General features: G+C 42.2%; 1 protein-coding gene across 3 annotated transcripts in view; it reads right to left on the bottom strand.

The window, feature by feature from the left end:
- hivep2b (HIVEP zinc finger 2b) overlaps positions 1 to 18,028 on the bottom strand; it is a 34,608-nt gene extending 16,580 nt beyond the window's left edge. Inside the window, exons 1-2 of one of the 3 annotated variants that reach the window (XM_061896336.1) lie at positions 17,463 to 18,028; positions 1,830 to 5,601 (exon numbers count right to left, since the gene is read on the bottom strand). In XM_061896336.1, coding sequence (XP_061752320.1) covers positions 1,830 to 5,498 — 3,669 coding nt within the window. In that variant the 5' untranslated portion in view covers positions 5,499 to 5,601; positions 17,463 to 18,028. Of the gene's footprint in view, positions 1 to 1,829; positions 5,602 to 8,253; positions 8,486 to 17,462 lie in introns of those variants that run through there. The other 2 variants (XM_061896338.1, XM_061896337.1) reach the window with 2 other exon arrangements.
- Between the last annotated feature and the right edge of the window lie 442 nt (positions 18,029 to 18,470).

Genomic DNA, 18,470 nt, shown 5'->3' with positions numbered 1-18,470 from the left:
GTAAGAAAAGTTGGTTTTGCATAATATTGTGAAACAAAATGCAAGATAATATGTCTGCTAATGGGTGCTATTTTTAGTAATACTTGTATCTCTGACTACGGTAGCCGACAATCCATCAAGCGGTGCGGCTTCAAAGTCGTACCAAAACATGTTGACAAATTTTTGAGCGCCGTGTGTAATGTTCTTTATTCTCAATGGGACATTTGAAGTTTTGATGTTGTTTACTGCCGTCTTATTGCAGTCTACACGTATCTCTTATGTGTGACTGCCATCTATGGGTGACTTATCATTACACCATGTAATAAATAAAGTTGCTTCGAGGTTGTTAAGCACTACCAGAATTATTCCATACGTTAGGCGCACCGGGTTTTAAGGCGCACTATCGATTTATGAAAAAATGAAAGGATTTGAAGTCCGAAAAATACGGCAAGTCAAACCCCGGATAAATAAAGGTTTGCCTGTGTTTACACCAGATTAGGTTTGTCAGGAACTATTTTTAGTTCCTGCTAGCGAGGTGGGACTTGTGGAAGGTTCCTGGTAGCTTCGAAGTGCGGGCTGTGATCTTGAACACTGATCGGTTTAACTCAGGTCCCTAAAATTTGTACGCTCTAATAACTGAAGTTCCTTGGGTGAATAATGTCAACTCACTACACCGGTATGTTTTAGTGCTTTCATTCGGCCCTTTATTTAAAATGGAACATTTAAAGTTTTGGTGTTTACTGGCATCATATTGCAGTCTACACATATATATTATGTGTGACTGCCATCTACTGGTCACTCATCATTACACCATGTAATAAAGTTTATTCGAGGTTGTTAAGCACTACCAGAATTATTCCGTACATTAAGCGCACCAGGTTATGATGCGCACTGTCGATTTATGAAAAAATGAAAGGATTTTAAGTCTGAAAAATACGGTCTACACATATATCTTATGTGTGACTGCCATCTATTGGTCACACTTACCATTACACCATGTACCAAATGAAATTGCTTCGAGGTCGGTAAGCACATCTGTGGTCCCCTCCAAGGTTTCTCATTGTCATCCCATTGGGTTTAGTTTTTTCTTGCCCTGACGTGGGATCTGAGTTGTGGCTTGTGCAGCCCTTTGAGACACTCGTGATTAAGTCAACTTTGATGGATTGACTGATTAATTCTCTGACTTTGTTGGATAAATGTGAAATAACGGAGGCTGTAAGCGAGTGGAACAAAAGTAAATCACATCAAATGTTTACCTTTTCCTTTGTTGTAAAAGTAGTCACTTACATGCCATTTGTGTAATGAACCTAATGCTAATGCTAATGCTAACTAGTTAACGCTATATCCGATGTTGACGGCGTGAGATAAAAACGGACATTTAATATTTATATATAGTTATTTACATCTGAAATGGACCAAAAGGAACTGCCTGACTCTCATGAAGTCATCATTTACTTAGAGGACGACTTTCTGCCTGTTGGACATTGGGGACAAAAACCGGACTTTTTATGAACACTTTGGTAAACTTGGATTTTAAATCCTATTATTTTGTACATTATTGCCTTGTATTTCATTTATTTACGCTGTAGTAAAATACATATGACCAAATATGGTCGGTTTATGTACGCATGTAGAAACATAATAAACCATACGTCATCGGCCTAGTATGTAGAAACTACCAGGAACTGAGAAATACAAACCGCACCTTTCTACAGGAACCAGTAAATAGAGGTTCCAGGAACCTAAAGTCCTAAACTTTAGGTAGAAAAGGGCCTATTATCTCGATAAGACTATTGTATTAAAAATGTATATTGTTTATATAAGTCTTCAAAGAGGTTTATTCTCCTCACCTGTTCAAAAGTCTGCCGCCAGAGGATGAGGGATGAGACCAGTTTTCCGTTGCCAGGCTGACACATGGCGGCCACGGAGTATATAATCCCACCCCCCTTCTGTTTGGACCTCAGCAAGGCCAGCGCGGCACCGGTGCTCAGCTCCGGCGGGTTGGGGTTGCGGGCGCTCACGCACCAGGTGGCATAGACGGAGGAGAAAGGAGCGTTGCCGTGGGAGCAGCTGGGCTTGGTGTGGCTGAGATAACACCAGCTCACACCTGTGGTCGTGCGAAGACTTGGAAAGGGAGATAGCGGTCCCGGATGCTCGGCTTCTGAGATCAGGATGTCTGGAGTGGAGAGCGGCTGTGCCCCCGTGTCCATCTGCACTTGTTTGTCGGTGCCAACTTCTTTCATTTCGCAGACAAGCGAGGCGGAATACGGAGGCGAGCTGATATCCTGGCAGCTGCTCTCCATAGCCGACTCTCCGCCATGGTCGCAGGCCTCCGTCGTTTTATGCCCGACTGTGATAAATTTGCACTTGTGTGAGTCACTCTGTGCAGTGTGCAGCTTCTCCTCACCCAAATGACATTTGCCCAGCTCCACCGCACTCAGCTCTTCCACAATTTGCCCAAACAGTCTTTCCTCCTTCACCCGCTTTTGCTGCTTGACCTCAAAAATGAGGTCTAGGCTGCTGGCAGGCGACAGCATGCGTTTGTTTGCACTGCTGCTGGACGCGTTAGTGGTTGAGATAGTCCGGGAGGTGAGAGAGAGGGGGATGCCCGTCTTCAGCTTAGCTGAGGACAGATCAAGGGCTTCGCCAGCAGGTTTGCTGAGGCAGTCGGGGCTCGCTGGCGAGCGTGAAGTCTGACTCTGTGAGGGATTGACTCTGCTGTACTGATTGTCAAAGATTTGGGATACCGACGTGTAGGTGAGGCTGCCGTAACTTGGCACATGAGTCTGGATTCTAACAGGAATTGACAAGCTCGGATGAGGAAGCTGGGGAAATGTACTTCCTGTTGAAAAAATGGGCAAAGTGTGCGGCAGAGGTGGGGCGCCGGTAAGGTGCTGCAGAAACACTTGCGTTGTGACGTGTGAGACCTCCGTGTCCATGCTCAGTGACTCCTGTCGCACCAAGTTGGTCCTTCGTCTCTCCTTTGCGGCCAGGTAGCTAGACCCCAGGTCTGTAGAGCTAACTTTGGATGTGGGAGAAAGGCTGCCGTAGTCAAATGATACGCTGCGCACCTCTGGGAACTCCTTGCGCAAGTTGCAAGGCGCCTGCTCTGAGGAGGAGCGTCTCATTTCATGTTGTTGACGCTGATTGAGCACGGATAGCGAGTGGCCGCTTCCCGGCACGGCTAAGAGCTCAAGGGGTTTGCCAAATTCATCCTGCCTGGCCGGAGAAATGAGCTTTAGGCTCTCCTCCCTGTCGAAGGAGAAGGCGGAGCTGTAAGATAAATTACTGTCTTGACTGGGACTGCGGGAGAGGCTGGTACAAGCAGACTCAAAACTTGACTCTCCGGACGAGTGCTCGATATCGGCCAAGCGCAACCTCTTCTTTTTGGGCGGGAGTTTTTCCGGGGGGAATTGAGCCAAAGTTTCGCTCCTTTGTGGCCACTGAAACTCTTCCACGTGCTTTTCCGGCTCCTTCACCGGAACGTCTGGAGCTTTCTCCGGACTGTCCGGCTCCACAGTGACCCTGATCTCGGGTACTTGAATGTTGGGCTGGCGCACAAGTTTGGGCCCGATTTGAAACGAGTGCCTGAGTCGACTGTCACACCTTTCCATGTCATACGTCTCCTCAATGGACTGAAAGGAGGAAAAGGCTTCCTGCCTTTGCCTGTGACTCTTGTAAGAAGAGTCTGTGTGCTCGGCAGAAGGCCTGTTGATGGAGTTAGTGTGCTGGATAACTGAAATGACGTTTCCTAAGGTTTTTCGAGTGCACACTTCGTGAGTCACTGACGTGTCCATGTCAATCCTGTCCAGCTGTGTACCCGTAAGACGTCCTTTCATGACGCCAAGATGCTTTGTGTCATAATCCGTACTCAGATCATACATTTCTTCACACAATTCATTCTGCGTCGCATACTGACCCGGCAAGTCCTCCTCCTCCCGCTTTTCTTTCCGACGCTTCCGCGTAGCCAACTCTATCGCCTGCCTCTGCTGGGTCATGCTCGATGCCGCAGAGGGGTAATTTTCCATTTCCGGTCCAGCAGGTGTCATGCTAATCTCGCTCATCCTGCCATGGCCGTCGGTATCTGCTGGGCCCTCATGGGAGGAGAGCTCAAAAGCAGCTTGCCGTCTTAGTCTCCTCATGCCAGCGTTGCTCGCCCTCTCGTCAAACGAGTGGCTGCCCCTGAGCGCCTGAGGCATCGTCAGGCTGACTGCCGAGGTTGTCGGCATTGAGTTGCTCCTGAGGAGCAGCCCCAGGTCGGAGCCGCTGTCCATCTCGGCCTCTTTCGCCGCTTCACTCATAAAGGACTTTGTGTTTATTCTGATGGACTCAATAGTGTCTTTTTCCTGGGTGAAAACACGGGAAACTCCTTTCTCCGAACGTCCTGCCGTGTATTCACCTGGATCTGTGTAAGCTGAGGTCTGCTTTGGGGTCGGCCTGTAGCACTTCCCGAACATTATCTCCTGATAGGATTTGGCATTAGCATTTGGTGGGCCATTCTGATGCTCCGAGCTTTCGGATCGGGAAAAGTAGCCAGAGTCCGTGCTGCCTTTACTCGACTGACTCGGAAGGGACAGATTATGTTCGGAGTCACTACTTCTCTTTTCCGACAGCCGAAGTGCGAGTCTTTGTTTGATGGTGCAAGATTGCATTGCGCTGTTAGCCTCACTGGTGGCAAGAGGTTCATTGATTTCAGGGGACTGAGAGGAACTATCCTGAGCTGACGTCGACGATACTGCGGATGCCTTTTTCTGAGAAACGAGGTTCAGTACTTTCACGGCGGTGTGATCCGATCCCTCCGCCGGAGAGTCCAGAAGCAGCAGAGGATCGTTAAGCGTGTCCTCGTCCGTGTCCGTGCTCTGATCAACATCTGAGAACAACTCTCCTTCCCCTTCGAAAGACCCCTGATCCATGTTGACGTTGTGGGAGCCCTGCTCCGAGGACGGCGCCGTGCCAGCTTTGACCGAGTGAGCGTGGGACTTTCTGTGTTTGTATAAATTGCTCTTGGTTTTGAAGGAGAATCCGCAGGGAACACACGGGTAGGGCCTTTCCCCGGTGTGCGAGCGAATGTGCTTCTTAAGCACGCTGGGTTTGGCACAGGCCCGTCCACAGTAATTGCACACGTACTTCCCAGGCTTTTGTGGTTTTGGCTCCCCCTTCGCATTGGCGTCGGACTGCTGCTGCTCCATCCCCTGTCGTTCAGGTGAACTCGGGGACTTCCTGTGTGAGACACCCAAGGACGGAGCAACTCTGAGTTTGACAGTCGTTTTTATGGCCAACGGCGCTTCAGTTTGGGCCGGCGACTCCTCTAATTTCACTGATTTCCCTGAGCCGGAGCCTTGTTTTATGTCTCTGGGCACGCCTTCCTGCAGGTGTTGGTGCCACGCCGTGTCCTCCATTTCCTCTGATGGACTCCTTCTTGTCTTGGCAGCATTCGATGTACATTTCTTAAGTGCAGCATCTTCCTCCCGACCTCCCGTAGAGCTGGCCACGCCTGCCGCAGTCTCCAGGGACTCCATGAATCCAATGTCAACGCGTTTGGGGTCGATTCTCAGGGACAGATACGCCGTGTGTCAGCAGGGATGTTTACACACATGTCACTTGGTTGCGGGGAAGAGACACCTAGAATAAAGGAGACAGAAGTGAGGATTAGATGAGGATTTGTGAGCTTCCAATTTACCAACAGTTCTTTAAAAGAAATGCACAATGAGTTCAACCAGCTGTAAGGTCAAATATCTCAGAACAACCAGGGAGTCGGGACTTTCGCCACAACTATTTCTCTTTTAAAAAGATCAAAATCGGGTACAACTCTACTTTCCGTCAATGAATTTTAAGTAAAATGTTCATTTATTTTTTATTATTATTATTATTATTATTATATCCGTTTGGAAGCCATTTTTGAGGCACTTAACATGCACTGAAACTAATGCTAAATGTTAAAAAATTGGCATGCTAGTATGCTAACATGAGAATGCTAACTTAGCAATTTTTGTAGCCGTAGACCTCAGTCACATGACTCGGTACTTGGCACATGCTCGCCGTTAGTGCGTTACCTTTTTTAGCCAATTTCTGCAGCTGTTGACATGCTAACGTTAGCATGCTAGTATGCAAACAATTTTGTGCTCACATTTTTAGTCAATTTCTGCAGCCGTACACCTCAGCCATGTATAACATGCGAGCTGTTAACATGCTAACTTTAGCAAGCTAGTATGCTAACAATTTCATATTAACATTGTTTTGCCATTTTCTGCAGCTGTACACCTCAGTCACGTAACATGCTAGCTGTTAACATGCTAATGTTAGCGGGCTAGTATGCTAACATTTCATGCTAACATTTTTTTTTTTTGCCATTTTCTGCAGCCGGACACCTCAGTCATGGAACATGCAAGCTGTTAACATGCTAACGTTAGCATACTAGTATGCTAACATTTTCATACTAAAATTTTTTAGGCAAGTTTGCAGCCCAACATCTAAAACACTAAACCCAATGGCATACAATGAGAAATCTTGGAGGGGACCGCAGACAAGTCCAGTCCATAGTGGATCTAACATAAGAGTGAGAGTCCAGTCCATAGTGGATCTAACATAATAGTGTGAGAGTCCAGTCCATAGTGGATCTAACATAATAGTGAGAGTCCAGTCCATAGTGGATCTAACATAATAGTGTGAGAGTCCAGTCCATAGTGGATCTAACATAAGAGTGAGAGTCCAGTCCATAGTGGATCTAACATAAGAGTGAGAGTCCAGTCCATAGTGGATCTAACATAATAGTGTGAGAGTCCAGTCCATAGTGGATCTAACATAATAGTGTGAGAGTCCAGTCCATAGTAGATCTAACATAATAGTGTGAGAGTCCAGTCCATAATGGATCTAACATAATAGTGAGAGTCCAGTCCATAGTGGATCTAACATAATAGTGTGAGAGTCCAGTCCATAGTGGATCTAACATAATAGTGTGAGAGTCCAGTCCATAGTGGATCTAACATAATAGTGTGAGAGTCCAGTCCATAGTGGATCTAACATAATAGTGAGAGTCCAGTCCATAGTGGATCTAACATAATAGTGAGAGTCCAGTCCATAGTGGATCTAACATAATAGTGTGAGTCCAGTCCATAGTGGATCTAACATAATAGTGAGAGTCCAGTCCATAGTGGATCCAACATAATAGTGTGAGTCCAGTCCATAGTGGATCTAACATAATAGTGAGAGTCCAGTCCATAGTGGATCTAACATAATAGTGAGAGTCCAGTCCATAGTGGATCTAACATAATAGTGAGAGTCCAGTCCATAGTGGATCTAACATAATAGTGAGAGTCCAGTCCATAGTGGATCTAACATAATAGTGAGAGTCCAGTCCATAGTGGATCTAACATAATAGTGAGAGTCCAGTCCATAGTGGATCTAACATAATAGTGAGAGTCCAGTCCATAGTGGATCTAACATAATAGTGAGAGTCCAGTCCATAGTGGATCTAACATAATAGTGAGAGTCCAGTCCATAGTGGATCTAACATAATAGTGAGAGTCCAGTCCATAGTGGGGCCAGCAGGGGATCATCTTGAGACGTCCCCAACTGATGCACAGGTAAGTGGTCCACCCTGGGGTCCCGACTTTGAACAGCTAGCGCTTCATCTGTGGTCACCCGCTAACCTCTCCCCGCAGGAGACAAGGGTGCGCTGCAGAAAAGAGACGGCAGATCAACTGGTCTAAAAGGGCACTTAAAGACTACTTCCTGCTTCTTGGCGCTGAATTGATTGGGATGGGGTGAAGAAGACCTCTTTACCCAGACTCTAATGTTCAGTCCACAGTCTTTGGCCCTGGTGTTCCCTAAGCACCCCCCCCCCCCCCCCTCCTGAATTCGGGGGAATTTTTTTTGCGCCGGCCGCCCTCCTTCGCCGCTGGCGGCATCAAACGCTCCACTAACGAGGTTACGTAAGAGGATCTGCTTCCAACCCTCCCGAGCCCCCCCCCCCCCCCCCCTTAATTAGGACATCCTCCCTCTCGCCGAGGAGGAGGAGGATGTGACTCCAAGGTGACTCGCCAAGATCTGTGGCGTGACAGATGGATGCGGTCACAGAGCGAGGGTTGTACGTCGGGGGGAGAGAACCCCGGGTCTCTTCTCAAGGTCGCCCCGACCTCACTGCCCCCCCCCCCATGCACCTGTGCAACATGCATGCACAGCAGCAGCGACACAAACACGACCACACGTGACATAAACATCATGGCATGCAAACAGCCCGCGGTTTCCTTTTTTCTTTGTTTTTTCGGTACCCACCTGACGTCCCCCCACCTGACGCCCCCCCCCCTCGGTCCCTGCACATGGCCGCTCCTCATCCACCTTTCCCCGCCTTCTCCGTCCCCCTCCGGCGCCGGAAGCACGGCAGGAGCGAGCGTCCCATCAGTCAGGTGGCGTTTACAAGCTTTGTATTGACGCCAGCGAGTCAGCGGAGAAAATACCCGAGTGTGACGCGCCGACCCGGACACCAAAATAGCAAAGGGGCCCTGGGAGGGAAAACACCACGGCCCACCTTTGAGGGCGCTTTTCCTCGTCCTCTCTCTCTCTCTCTCTCTCAGCAGGGCGGGAGGAGGGAGTCAGACATGATGCTCATCATCCCAAATGTGTCCCACATTTAATGGCAGCACAGAAACATGCTAAAATATTATGTTTTCCCTAATTCATTTTCTTGTGATTATTAAAACTGAGTCCAAATTCAAAAGTGTTGTTGTTGTTGATGATGCTAAGTATTTACAGAATAAAATGCATTAATACTAGTACATTAATTAAAGAAAACAGAGGAGGGGACACATTTAAAGGTAGCACAGAAATATGCTGAAATATTATGTTTCTCCTAACAACTTTTTTTGTGATTATTAAAAATGAGTCCAAATTCACAAGTTTTGTTGTTAATGATGATGCTAAGTATTTACAGAATAAAACACATGATGTTATTAGTACACCATTTGAAGAAAATAGAGGTGGGGACACATTTAAAGGTAGCACAGAAATATGCTCATCTATTAAGCTTCTCCTAGCTTATTTTGTGATTAATAACATATTCACAGGTTTTGTTGTTGATGATGCAGAATAAAATGCATTAATACTAGTACATTAATTAAAGAAAACAGAGGAGGGGACACATTTAAAGGTAGCACAGATATATCCTGAAATATTATGTTTCCCCTAATTACTTTTTTTTGTGATTATTAAAACTGAGTCCAAATTCGCAAGCTTTATTGTTGTTGATGATGCTAAGTATCTACAGAATAAAATGCATTAATACTAGTACATTAATTAAAGAAAACAGAGGAGGGGACACATTTAAAGGTAGCACGGACATATGCTGAAATATTATGTTCCTCCTAACAACTTTTTTTGTGATTATTAAAAATGAGCCCAAATTCGCAAGTTTTGTTGTTAATAATGATGCTAAGTATTTACAGAATAAAACACATGATGTTATTAGTACATCATTTGAAGAAAATAGAGGTGGGGACACATTTAAGGGTAGCACAGAAATATGCTCATCTATTAAGCTTCTCCTAACTTTTTTTGTCATCAATATCATATTCACAGGTTTTGTTGTTGATGATGCTAAGTATCTACAGAATAAAATGCATTAATACTAGTACATTAATTAAAGAAAACAGAGGAGGGGACACATTTAAAGGTATCGCAGAAATATGCTGAAATATTATGTTTCTTCTAACAACTTTTTTTGTGATTATTAAAAATGAGTCCAAATTCACAAGTTTTGTTGTTAATGATGATGCTAATATTTACAGAATAAAACACATGATGTTATTAGTACATTAATTAAAGAAAACAGAGGAGGGGACACATTTAAAGGTAGCACAGAAATATGCTAAAATATTGTTTCCCCTAATTACTTTTTTTTTTTAATTAAAACTGAGTCCAAATTCGCAAGTGTTGTTGTTAATGATGATGCTAAGTATTTACAGAATAAAACACATGATGTTATTAGTACATCATTTGAAAAAAATAGAGGTGGGGACACATTTACAGGTAGCACAGAAATATGCTCATCTATTAAGCTTCTCCTAACTTTTTTTGTGATTAATAACATATTCACAGGTTTTGTTGTTGATGATGCTAAGTATCTACAGAATAAAACGCATTAATACTAGTACATTAATTAAAGAAAACAGAGGAGGGGACACATTTAAAGGTAGCACAGACATATGCTAAAATATTATGTTTCCACTAATTACTTTTTTTTTTTAATTAAAACCGAGTCCAAATTCGCAAGTGTTGTTGTTAATGATGATGCTAAGTATTTACAGAATAAAACACATGATAGTATTAGTACATCATTTGAAGAAAATAGAGGTGGGGACACATTTAAAGGTAGCACAGAAATATGCTCATCTATTAAGCTTCTCCTAACTTATTATGTGATTAATAACATATTCACATGTTTTGTTGTTGATGATGCTAAGTATCTACAGAATAAAATGCATTAATACTACTACATTAATTAAAGAAAACAGAGGAGGGGACACATTTAAAAGTAGCACAGACATATGCTGAAATATTATGTTTCCCCTAATAACTTTTTTTGTGATTATTAAAAATGAGTCCAAATTCACAAGTTTTGTTGTTAATGATGATGCTAAGTATTTACAGAATAAAACACATGATGTTATTAGTACATTAATTAAAGAAAACAGAGGAGGGGACACATTTAAAGGTGGCACAGAAATATGCTAAAATATTATGTTTCCCCTAATTACTTTTTTTTTTATTATTAAAACTGAGTCCAAATTCACAAGTTTTGTTGTTAATGATGATGCTAAGTATTTACAGAATAAAACACATGATGTTATTAGTACATCATTTGAAGTAAATAGAGGTGGGGACACATTTAAAGGTAGCACACTATTAAGCCTCTCCTAACTTTTGTTGTGATTAATAAAATATTCACAGGTTTTGTTGTTGATGATGCTAAGTATCTACAGAATAAAATGCATGATATTATTAGTACATTAATTAAAGAAAACAGAGGAGGGGACACATTTAAAGGTAGCACAGACATATGCTGAAATATTATGTTTCTCCTAACAACTTTTTTTGTGATTATTAAAAATGAGTCCAAATTCGCAAGTGTTGTTGTTAATGATGATGCTAAGTATTTACAGAATAAAACACATGATATTATTAATACTGTACATGTCATGCTTGCCCCTGACAGTTTGTCTATGTTTTAGTTTTTTCCTCTGCATTTGTCTGTTTCCTGTGTTTAGTATTTGCTGTCTTTTAGTTCCTGTCAAGTGCTCTTAATTTGTCAGCTTCCTGTCTTGTTCCCTGAGTGCTGTGTTCCTCCTCAGTGTGTTTAGTATTTCCTGTCCTTAGTTCCTGTCAAGTGCTCTTATTTTGTCAGCTTCCTGTCTTGTTCCCTGAGTGCTGTGTTCCTCCTCAGTGTGTTTAGTATTTCCTGTCCTTAGTTCCTGTCTAGTGCTCTTATTTTGTCAGCTTCCTGTCTTGTTCTCTGAGTGCTGTGTTCCCCTTCAGCTGCGGCTGATTGGCACCTGGCCACACCTGTTGCCAATCAGCCGGCTCCTATTTGTACCTCCTTTGTCTTGTGTCAGTTGCTGGATCGTTGTATTGTCTTTTGTATTGTTGTTGCCTCACGTCACTTTTGTGTCTTTGCTACCTGTCCTGTCTGCCATCATTTCAGCTATTAGCTGTCGTGCTACATCTTGTCCTGGTCGTCGTAGCTTTAAGCTCTTTTTGTTAGCCATAGCTATTTCCAGTTTTTCTGTTTTTTATCCTCTAGCTTCCATGCTAAAGTTCCTTTTTGTTTCTTGTTAGCTTCTATGCTAAAGGCCTTTTGTTTTTATCTGCCCACGTGCGCGCTTTTGGTTGGAACCCTTTGTTTGGTTTTGTCTTAGTATTTATATTAAAATCATGTTTGCTCACCCCATGCCTGCCTCCATCTCTGCATCTTGGGGTTTGTCAACAAATAACTCTGACAGTACATCAATAGACAAAATAGATTCGGGGACACATTTAAAGGTAGCACAGAAAAATGCTAAAATATTTTATTTCCCCTACTAACTTTTTTTTAAGATGAACAAAAATGAGTCCAAATTCACAAGTTTTTTTTTGTTGATCTACAGAATAAAACACATCAATTGAAGAAAATAAAGGGGGGGACATATTTAAAGGTAGCACAGAAATATGCTAAAGTATTATGTACTAACTTTTTTGATAACATGAGTTAAGTATCTACAGAATAAAACACATGATGCTAGTACATCAATTGAGGAAAATAGAGGGGGAACACATTTTATGATAGCACAGAAAAATGTTAAAATATTATTTCTCCCCTACTTTTTTTTTTTTTAATTAATAACGTGAGCTAAGTGATTAATAAAAATGAGTCCAAATTCAAAAGTTTTGTTAATGATGATGCTAATTAGCTACAGAAGAAATCACATGATTGAAGAAAATACATTTGGGGACACATTTAAAGGTAGCACAGAAATATGCTAAAATATTATGTTTCCCATGCTAACTTTTTTTTGTAATTAATAACATCTTCACGAGTTTTGTTGTTGATGATGCTAAGTATCTACAGAATAAAACACATGATGTTAGTACATCAATTAAGGAGAATAGAGGTGGGGACACGTTTAAATGTAGCACAGAAATATGTTAAAATATTATGTTCCCCCTACTAACTTTTTTTTGTGATTAATAAAAATGAGTCCAAATTCTGTTGTTGATGATGCTAAGTATCTACAAAATAAAACACATGATGTTAGTACATCAATGGAGGAAAATAGAGGTGGGGACACATTTAAAGGTAGCACAGAAATATGCTAAAATATTATTCATCCCTGAATAACTTTTTTTTGGAATTAATAACACAAGTCCTAATTCACAGGTTTTGTTGTTGATGATGCTATTTGGAAATGTAGTTGAGCTACGTAGCTTAGCCCCATGTAGCTTGCTACTGCACATGTGCATGAAAAGACTCCTCATGGGACAGAATTGTTTTCAGTCAAATTGTGCAAATTACAAACAGTTGCTTGGATCGATGAATGAAGAATGCTCACGAGCAGAAAGACCACGGAAGGTTTCACTTTGGTTCCAGGCAAAACAGGAAGTGCATTTTTATCTTGCGGCACATGCAGTGACCAAACTTGTTCAAAAGGTGGCGCAGTAGCGCAAACAACAACACACCATTTTAGTCCTCTGCTTGGGTTAATGAAAAGGATTGAACACAAAACATTAAGGCAATTAGCGGAAATTTTTAAAAATCCATAAATTAACTGCACCGTTTTGTAAGCCGCAGGGTTCAAAGTGTAGGGAAAAAGTAGACTTAAAGTCCGGAATTTAAAGTAAAATTGACGGGCGGAAAAATACATATACTGCATCTTTTTAAACTTAAATATTATCTAATAATGTAACAAATATAATATTATAAAAATCTACCTTCTTGTTTGCTAAAATGGAAATAAAAATTTGCATCTTCTCGACTTACATTGTGATCTCAAAGCAAGTCATCCTTCAAATTGTACATCGTAAAAATGACATTTTACGGTCAAATTGGGCAATTTTATTTGGGAAAAACAAAACCACTTTATTTTGACGATAAAATTACGGCAACTGAGCTGACAGTTTTTTACTGTGAAATTTAAAACAAACGGTCATGTTTTTTTGTTTTTTTCCATTTACAATATAATAGAATAGAATATATCTTTATTGTCAATGTAAATTCTACAACCAAATTGCAAACCAATTTAGTGCAAATTCATAAAAAGATATAAAAACAACAATAACAGGCTGTTAAAAAAAAGAAAAAGTAAATTTCAAAGTAAAATTCTTGCAAATGAGCTGACAGTTTTTTACCGTAAAATTTAAGTTTATTTTTATTTTTATGTAGGCACAAATAAAAATGTACAAATCAAAAGCCTGTCGGACATCGTGCGGTCTCACCTGGGGCCACACTTTGCTGCCATGTGGCCCCAGGTGACAACCACTCAGCTTGCACGGCAGGGGGGCGTTCTTGAAAAGCAGGCGTCAATTGTAATTACATTCAAAAAATTATTTAAAAAAACACAGCTCGCCGTCTTTTGTGAGACACCTGCCGGATGCTCTTCCTGTCACCACCTGTGTGAAGGTGTGAATGTGTGAATGAGTCAGGATAATGAGGGCCGCCATTAGCGGCACAATGATGCACCTCCTGCACACCTGCACACCTGCACACCTGCACACCTGCACCAGGAAGCTACATACATACACACATGTAGACCCCCAGCTGCTGCACACCTGCACACCTGCACGCTGGCAGCAGGAAGCTACATACATACACACATGTAGACCCCCAGTGTAACAGTCTTTAAGCTACAGACCCCCACATGTTTAATATCAATGTTAATGTAAGTGAGAGAGAACCTTTAGGGGCCCCTGCACCCCACTCTATGTATTTGTTTTGGTTTGCCTTTTCTTTGGTTCACCTTTGATACAGTTATTCATTAAAAAACCACATATATATATATATATATATATATATATATATATATATATATATATATATATATATATATATATATATATATGTGGACCAAAAAAACACTGACTTGTGTGTTGTTTGGGAGCAGTTGCATGTGCAGTAAAACGTTTTATAAACACAACTCCGCTTCGTGTGTGTGTGTGTGTGTGTGTGTGTGTGTGTGTGTGTGTGTGTGTGTGTGTGTGTGTGTGTGTGTGTTAAGTCAAAGTTAAAGTAGCAATGACAGTCTCACACACACGAGGTGTGGCAAAATTCTTCTCTGCATTTGACCCACCACCCTTGATCACCCCCTGGGAGGTGAGGGGAGCAGTGAGCAGCAGCGGTGGCCACGCCTGCCTGGGAGTCACTTTTGGTGAGTTAACCCCCAATTCCAATGGATACCATTTAGGGCCGAATATGGCAAAAAAAAGCCACATTCGGCCTTCGGTGGAATGAGTTAAAAACAAGGCCGAATAGTGGCGTGTGACGCACGTTTTTGACGCGGTGACGCAATCAACCAACGTGCAGTGTTAAATTTAAATAGTTTTATACATAGTTAGTTTCCTTCTTTTTATTCTGAAGCTGAAGTATTGTTATTGACAAATCTGTTCTGGCCTGGGATGTGTTGTGTACCTGTATAAGTGTATGAGGTTACAATGTTGTGTACCTGTATAAGTGTATGAGGTTACAATGTTGTGTACCTGTATAAGTGTATCAGGTTACAATGTTGTGTACCTGTATAAGTGTATGAGGTTACAATGTTGTGTACCTGTATAAGTGTATGAGGTTACATTGTTGTGTACCTGTATAAGTGTATGAGGTTACAATGTTGTGTACCTGTATAAGTGTATGAGGTTACAATGTTGTGTACCTGTATAAGTGTATGAGGTTACATTGTTGTGTACCTGTATAAGTGTATGAGGTTACAATGTTGTGTACCTGTATAAGTGTATGAGGTTACAATGTTGTGTACCTGTATAAGTGTATGAGGTTACAATGTTGTGTACCTGTATAAGTGTATGAGGTTACAATGTTGTGTACCTGTATAAGTGTATGAGGTTACAATGTTGTGTACCTGTATAAGTGTATGAGGTTACAATGTTGTGTACCTGTATAAGTGTATGAGGTTACAATGTTGTGTACCTGTATAAGTGTATGAGGTTACAATGTTGTGTACCTGTATAAGTGTATGAGGTTACAATGTTGTGTAGGCTACCTGTATAAGTGTATGAGGTTACAATGTTGTGTACCTGTATAAGTGTATGAGGTTACAATGTTGTGTACCTGTATAAGTGTATGAGGTTACAAGCACACACTTATTGAGATTTACTTGAGCCTTCTGTTTACATTATTAGCATATCTACTGTGGCTAAGCAGACTTTTGCCAAAAGGACAATAATTCATTTGTTGTGGGTTTATCCACTTTAATGCACTTTATTTTTTTTTTTGGAATGCATGTTTTGTTTGAAGGCCTAATATAAATGGAAAACTTTGTGCTTTTTCTGAAAAGCAAAGGCTACTGGAATATTAAAAAAATGTCAATATTCAATAAAAAATTACTTTATTTGAAAAACATGTCTAAAAATTTATTCTAGGCTATTTATACAATATAAAAAAAGTTGTGAAAAACTGCATTTATTATTCGGTATTCGGCCTTCGGCTAAGCGTTTAAATTTTATTCGGCTTCGGCCACAAATTTTCATTTCGGTGCATCCCTAATACCATTTTTATATAACTCATGTCCTACCCACCTCAGGGTGGACACTCTAACCCATTACATGTGTGTGTGTGTGTGTGTGTGTGTGTGTGTGTGTGTGTGTGTGTGTGCGTGTGTGTGTGTCACATATTTTTTTTTTACCAAAAATTGACGGCTTTACGTTTAGCATTTAGCGTTAGCATTTGTGGTGTGTTTTGTCGAGATGTGGGCAGGACACGCCTGCCCGTGCCGCCACCGGACTGAGGTCAGGGGTCAAGTCGGGATCCTGGCGCCCATTTCTTTGCCGCCGTTGGTTCCGGCGAGCAGGTAGCGCATTGAAAGGGGAGCTCGGCCAAACCTCTTCTTGGTGACGGAGCACTGCAGCTCCATTATGCAGCAAGGTGGGGGCGTTGGGGTGGGGGGGGGGCTAAAATGGCTGATACTTCACGTGCAGTCAAGGTCACGCCACCCGTGGACTATAAATAACCTTCTCTGCACTTGACCCCCGAGGAGCAGCTGACCGCCAAACATGAGCACAGCTGGTGTGGAGGTGGGGGGGGGGGTCATGTTTATGAATGGACGCTTTGAGGGTTTCCTCCCAGGGTCACGTGACACACAACAAGCATGTCCGTCATCCCCCGCGCTCGTCGTGTCGCTTTAAAAAAAAAAAAAAAAAAAAAAAAAAAAAAAAATATGCGGCCGCTGCCAGCTGAAAATAATCTTGACACCATTGTGTTGTCTCCATGGCAACGTGAGTGTCTTTACGCTCCTTCCTGCGCGCGCATACATGATTATTACCGGGACGCGCGTCTCCACATCAAATATGGGTGTATTTTCAATAGAATTTTTTTTTTTTAAGCAAAACCTATCAGTGGGTTAAAAAAAATGTAAATAGCAACAAAACACGCACTTGAATAATAATAATAATACTAATAATAATACTAATAATAATAATAGTAATAATAATAATAATAACAGCAGAATGACAACTTTCAATGTCTTCCGTGGATGTTTGTGTTGGAGATTAGCTGTCATGCGCACACGTCTTTGCCTGCGTGGGGATGTCCACGCCATGGACCCGAGAACCCCCCTCGGACACCCCCCCCCCCCCCCTCCCCCCAATCTGCATGTAATGGAACATTTGCAGAAGACGCGAGCTCCCACGTGACAAGCGTGCAGCAGCAGACACAACAGTCACCCACGACCACCCCGGACCAACAACCCACGCAGCAGTGCGTCATGGAGGAGGACAAACTGAAGAAGACTCACCGGTCATTAGACGACGTCCAGGCCGTCACCGGATCCATGAGTGACGTGGGGGTGCTGTGGTTAATTGCTGCCGGCTTTTTTGGCTTTTGTTTGGAGGTCCGAGTGTGGCGAGAGAGGCTGCGTGACGCGTCCTGACGTCCCGCGTCCTGCAGGTGGAGGTGACAGCCGCCAGAGGGCGCTGACACTGACGTCCCGCGTCCTGCAGGTGGAGGTGACAGCCGCCAGAGGGCGCTGACACCTGCTGGAAAAATAGACCCCGCTCTCAATGTTTTTGTCCTCCGCCACAAAAAACACACACAAAAAGACACATTTATAACGTTGAATAAAAAACAAACATTATGTCATAGTACAAAAAACACTTAAAAAAAAAAAAAAGACCAAAATGTCAATGTTTGACTGCAAATGCCTTATATGGGTGTACCTAATATAGTGTCCTTAAAACAAAGTCCTGGTACGACCTTTCTTTCTTTCTCACTAAATACTGTAAGTGTTGCTTTTTATTTGTCAAAAACATAACGACAACACCAGCTTAGTGTTTGGAGAGCATGACGTTTTTTTTCATTAATTTTGTCCACACTCTAGTATTCATGTTAGAGCAATACACCAGCCTGCAGCTGGGTGGCAGTGTTACTCTATTTTATTGCTTCTCCCTTTTACACCCTGTAGAAGTAGTAAGTACACAGCAACGCATGTGCACTTACTACTTCTACTCTGTGGAAATGGTAAGTACACAGGAAACATGCGTACTTACTCTTTATACCCAGTAAGAGTAGCAAGTGCACTGCAACACATGAGCACTTACTACTTCTACTCAGTAGAATGGTAAGTACACAGGAAACATGCGTACTTACTCTTTATACCCAGTAGGAGTAGTAAGTGCACTGCAACACATGAGCACATACTACTTATACTCTGTGGAAATGGTAAGTACACAGGAAACATGCGTACTTACTATTTATACCCAGTAGGAGTAGTAAGTGCACAGCAACGCATGTGCACTTACTACTT

This window comes from Nerophis ophidion, linkage group LG03, assembly GCF_033978795.1.
Source record: "Nerophis ophidion isolate RoL-2023_Sa linkage group LG03, RoL_Noph_v1.0, whole genome shotgun sequence".
In the NCBI taxonomy this organism is placed as follows: domain Eukaryota; kingdom Metazoa; phylum Chordata; class Actinopteri; order Syngnathiformes; family Syngnathidae; genus Nerophis; species Nerophis ophidion.
This window is presented reverse-complemented; position numbering and strand designations above follow the sequence as displayed.